This window comes from Typopeltis vanoorti, unplaced genomic scaffold (genome assembly GCF_054136105.1).
Source record: "Typopeltis vanoorti isolate ZY-2024b unplaced genomic scaffold, IOZ_Tvanoo_1.0 HiC_scaffold_760, whole genome shotgun sequence".
NCBI lineage: Eukaryota > Metazoa > Arthropoda > Arachnida > Uropygi > Thelyphonidae > Typopeltis > Typopeltis vanoorti.
This window is the reverse complement of record NW_028328198.1, coordinates 8,493-14,308: the sequence shown is the minus strand read 5'-3', so window position 1 is coordinate 14,308 and position 5,816 is coordinate 8,493. Positions and strand designations below refer to the sequence as shown.

At 34.9% G+C, this 5,816-nt stretch overlaps 1 protein-coding gene across 1 annotated transcript; it reads left to right on the top strand.

The window, feature by feature from the left end:
* Positions 1-624: 624 nt before the first annotated feature.
* LOC150092085 (ceramide synthase 1-like) lies at positions 625-5,549 on the top strand. Its single transcript, XM_090415321.1, has 4 exons — positions 625-1,435; positions 2,957-3,101; positions 4,611-4,739; positions 5,351-5,549. Exons 1-3 carry the CDS (start codon positions 1,380-1,382, stop codon positions 4,734-4,736), a joined length of 327 nt encoding a protein of 108 aa, XP_090271447.1. The 5' UTR covers positions 625-1,379; the 3' UTR covers positions 4,737-4,739; positions 5,351-5,549.
* The last annotated feature ends 267 nt before the right edge of the window (positions 5,550-5,816 follow it).

The window sequence follows — 5,816 nt, the reverse complement described above, 5'->3', positions numbered from 1 at the left end:
GACAAGATCTTCTTTATGTTGTTACTGATTTAAACGTTCGTATTGTAGTTTTAGAGAATAAAGTTCTTGACGGAGTTCGGATGTTTCTTTCATCAAATTGTGTTGCCTGTCATTTAGCGCGTTAATGATGCTTTTGATGTCTTTTACCGTTTGCAACACTTCTATTACTGCTAAACTATTATGTTTGACCAAATCTTCATATTCGTTAGATTTTTTTTGTTATTTGTTCGTTCTGTTTGTCGAAGAGTTCTTGCATAAGGTCTACTAAGCTGGCTTTTATGGTCTCTAGACCGTTTTCTATTAGTATATTTAAAGAGTTGAAATTATAGGACTCATCTGTATTTTTTTATCTGTTCAGTTCGTCGTCTGATTCTGCCTCCGGTAATAATCGGCTGCGTCGTAGGTGGCTGCCTCAGTTCCATTTCTTTGTTCCTCCTGCAGATTACACACTTCCATTCCTCGCGTGTTGCATTGGTTTTGCGTTGCCAGGTTGTTTATAATAATATTTATTTATATTTATAATAATTTATAATATTTATGTTTTTTATTTTTTACATATTTTTTTCCTTATAATAATTAATAATAATAATAATAATAATAATGATAACTGTATACTGCTCACCTTTGGATGGAGTGTTCCAAAGAGTTGCCTCAAAGTAGTTACCTTGATTCGGAAGAGAATAATTGATTTGGTAATCAACATGGCGTTTCATGGTGCACCGATTGCACTCTTTGGAATCTACAGTGATGTGCTGTGACGCAATACGTTTTATCTCTAACCTCATCCTCTAACAGAATAAGAACGTTTATCTGATGATATGTTTTCCGAAATTGTTGTTGTCTTCCACTTTCTGGATATAATCTTATTGCCGTACTAGCGTAGAAAGTGGCTTTCGATGCAACTAGACACGCTCAACAAACGTTTAAAATAATATTCTTAATAATAATTAATATTCTTAGAATTATAAGTTTCATACAAAACTCAAGACATCGTGAAATAAATAAGGAATTTTAATTTACCAGTAAACCTGTCTAAAATTGTTCGAAATTGACCATCTTGACAAATGTCGTTATGCAGGATGAAGACCAAATTAAGCCTCAGTATCACGGCGATATTATTGACATTTTAGTTTATTCAATATTTTGATAACACAATCTTCTGTTTAATTCTGACCAACAGATAATGTATTTGACTGAATCATTCTACTAATAAGACTGAATTTATCTGTGTAGTGAACTGGATGAAATGATTTTTTGTCTTTTATTTTTCCAGATTTGTCCGCGTGGGAGTGTTGGTTCTTCTACTTCACGATACCAGTGACGTCATTCTAGAATTTGGAAAAGCAAACCACTATCTGGCAAATAAAAGAACGAAGTGGATGCGTGTTCACAAGAATATCGTTTACATCTGTTTCCCTTTACTTATAACAGTGTGGTAAGTGCAAACACATTGGTAGCACACATTCATAACATATGAATAATGTGAAAGAAATCAAAGTTGCAGAAAACAATCGTAGCTTACGATTTGCCATCAATTTCAATTATCGGGGATTCAAGAATTTTACAGATATTTACTAGTTATAGGTAAATATTCAGAGAATGCAATATCTTAAATTATACACATATCTGAGTTCAGATCAGAATCTCATCCAACTTTCTTTTCTTCCACAACTTCCTTTCAGGCATTCACAAACTCCATGTTGCTTGCATTACAATAACGCCAAAGCGTGAAGATTTCCATGACTTATACTACTACTCTACATGGTGAAACTACTATCAGATCCAGATTCTTGTTGTGATCGTGTTACAGAGAGCATCCATGTTGTAAGGGAACCTTCCATTATTCACTCTAATAAAAATTCCCACTCCATATTCAAGTCATGGTTTTCGAAAACTCTTACATCTAGTCTTTCATGGCATAATCATCTCCTTTCTTTAGCATCTTCAGCTTCCATTAATCTTCGCATATAGTTTTGTTCATGACGTCACTTCTTTCCATTCCAGCTGCTTGTTCTTTAAAGATCTCAAATCCACCCAACCTTGGAATACTTCTATCACATTTGGAGTGGAGGACCAATAATGTCTCTAAAAATCTTGTTGCAGTCCAGAAGATAGGGGTTTGATTGGCTGATGACCCATCTCTCACAGCCAGGCACACATGAGTAGATAGTTTCTGTAATGTTTCTCTTCTACAGATAATTCCATTCTCAACGATTGGCAGATCTAGCATCCACTATGCTCTCCCGTTTGTCTGCTACCCCAGTAGAAAGCGAGCAGAAGCAGCAACTCAACATCGTTTTACAGAACAAAGATAGTTTCACCGAAACAGTCTTTTATTCCATCTACCTCAGTTCTGTGGAACAACCTTCCAAATGAAATATTTTCGAAGGATTGAAATCTCCAACTATTAAAACATATCAACAGTTTACTTTGCTCTTGATTCCCTTCAATGAACGGCAATTATTTGCTATCGACTTTTTGGCCTGTCGATTGTGGAAGTGATTTAGAAAAATAATAAATATTACCATTTATCTGCAATTCAGGGTGCAGGTGTAGTTTTGTGCAAATAACGTTGGTATCTATACCCAGTGAAAGATCGCGTTATGTTGGATTGCAGCAGCCAAATGGAGGAAATGTTTTCGACCTTTTTGAGTTCGCCAATTTTTGACATAAAAAGAAAGTAGTTTTTATCTCCTGAAAATGGGAAATTTATCAGATTAGCTCAAGAAAATCGACAGTATCACCTACAATATCTCAGACAATCACATACTGTTAGGATTAGTGAAGAGGGAATGGCGCCAGTTGTCTGTCGTAATCTCCTACCAGAATATATAACTAAAAATACCATTGGTCGATTTGGGAAATCTCACTGAAAGCTGTCCACTGGTAGTTTATAACATATTTTATATAATTGATTAATACCTTCAATAAAGATAATACATATTTTTATGCACAGGTTCTGGACAAGAATTTGCTTTTTTCCTCTGCGAGTTATTTTCCCTCTGGCTTCATCAGAAAAACATATCAAAACAGCCCCGTTTGCGATCGCTTCTCAAGCATTGTTGAACTTGCTGTTCTGCGTAAACTTCTATTGGAGTGTGGTAAGTAACTTGCACAAACACATCAAGCAGTTTCTTATAGTAACTCTAGCTTTAAAGGCTAAAGAGATGTGTGTTGTCTTTATTTAAATGTAACTAGAAATTCAGTTTTTGTGTGTATTTTATTTTCTTAAAAGTGTAGTTTTGTTGCCTTATAAAAACTCTGGCACATTTCTAGTTGTGTTTAATGAGATAATAAAATTTGATCACAGCAACCAATCAGTTGACTGATATTTTTTATGTTAATGCTTAGATATTGGTTGTTTCTTTTTAAACATTGCCATTTGAAACTGCTGTTGTATGTGAAAACTATTTATAAACCTGCTTGCTACAAGAATTTAAGTATGTAGTTTCCAGGACATGAGAACACACGCCATTTACAGGTAAAAAAAATATTGTTGCTTATCTAGACGTTAGATGGCATTGTGTGTCCATGGTATTAGTGTGTGTTTATCTGAAAAATTAAATAGTGGTTACGGATTTGTGTATAATAGGATGTTAAATTTATTATTACTATTATTACGAAATTACGGTAATCGTCTTGCAAAAGTTAATTGTGTGATGACTGCAACACTTCTCCGATTGTGAAAAATGCCATCATCAGAATAAAATCACAATAGGATAGTAGATTTTTACCATTTCTCACTAATGTCTTCAAAACTTTCGGTAGCGATGATTTCATAAATAAGCAATGGATACATTTTTTATTTAATTAGAAGCTGCAATACTGGGCTGATATAATCATTATAAATGAATCCTTTCTGATGTCGAAGAAATCAGTGTGTGCGTGTATTGATTTTAACGTGGCAATGATAGCACAGTGCTTGGATTATTGCTATCGATTGCGAAACGCTTTCCTGTCTATTACCGTTTACAACTGTAGAGTGTTGAGCCAATGCTCCATCTAATAAACTATAAAGTTGATTTGGGATATTTCACTAACTCACATGTATTGCTAAATTTCATCATTGAAAAGTGATTTCTATCTGATAACATTTCTCCTTTATTCCACAAAATGGTCCTCCACATTTCAGTTCAAGAAGATCATGATTTCTACCATTTGCCATGGAAAACAATGGAAAAACCGTGTGTATATTATTGCTAAATCCGAAGAGGAGTCCACACACACACACACACACACACACACACACACACACACACACACACACACACACACACACACACACACACACACACACACACACACACACACACACACACACACACACACACACACACACACACACACACACACACACACACACACACACACACACACACACACACACACACACACACATGTATATTGGTTGGAAGTACGTCTAGCACTCGATAACTTCGAGTTATAGAAGGGATTTCAACTAGGTATTATCAAACGAAAGAACTTCATCGAAACCGACTGACTTACGCAGTATCTATCCTTTTAAAATCATTTATTTGTGCTCTAAGTATGGACTAATATTAAATCAGATCTATTCACTTCCTTTTGACATTTGTCTTTCATCTTTATAGTCGCTTGTCAAGACAGTGGTAGCTGCTACATTAATTGAAGTGCAAGATCTTAGAGAAGAAGAAGATTCTCCTTTAGAATTTGAAGAAAGGCTAGAGAAGCAATTTTCAAGGAATGCCATCATTTAAGAGGTGAGTGGTACATATCTTACTGCAGTATTTTGGCGTTATGTACTACTACTTAAAACTTCCTGTTTCATTGCATATGACTGATTTTAATGTTTCATGTGGATAGCACTTGCCATCATCGAATGGAGAGGTACTGGAAACTCTTCATCGGTATTTTATCCCTGTCAGACTCTTTGCGTTCCCGACGTTCCATCTGATTTATTTGTCGTCAGTGTGTGTCAATGAATCGACCACTCCATTAATCTATCAACGCAGTCTTGGTTTGTCATCTTCTTGCATCCATCTTGAAGAACGTTTTCTCCCTGATATACTACCTCATCCTGTTAGAAATATTCATCGCATCGAGAATATCTGGTCAACACGAATGAATACATCTGAGGAGGAAATATTCTGGGAAGGCTCATCATTCAGCTTTTGCTCTCTTTGCATCAAGGAGATCTGAAACATTCCAGAAGATATCTCCAGGATCTTCACTTTACTGTCACTGACTTGCAGCTCAATCAAATCCGTAATAATTATAACGTTACTAACTTACAAACTGAATATAGTAACTAAGTGATAATGAGTTAGAAATAATAGTTTTCTGACTAATGTTTTCGTTTTGTTTTTTCTAGGGAAACTGTGAATTGAGAAAAATAAGAATAGAAGTACGAACCATGTATTCTCACCCGGTGTTTCAATCTGCACTGCTGTAAACTAGTGTTATGTGCCTACTATGAGTTCTTTTTTAATAATTCAAAATTAACAACTTTAACCCATGAACGGTTTTTGTTACAATCATATATGAATAAAGAAAGTTGGATTAATAACATATTTCACAGTTTTCCTTAATTAAATGACTCATGGTTAGTAAAATATTCCTTTTCTATTCTCGATTTTACTTCCCACTCTACTAAGATCTACAATCGTCACTTTACATATGATGTTTTGTTATTTTTATTGTTTTATTGTTATTTTTATTTCAAGTCATTGAATAAAAGGAAATCATAATTTAGAATCCATGCTTATCAGACCCTAGGGGAGAAAAGAGCATACCAGATGCGTCCCTCGGATGGAGAATGAGGAAACCCTAATGGGTTG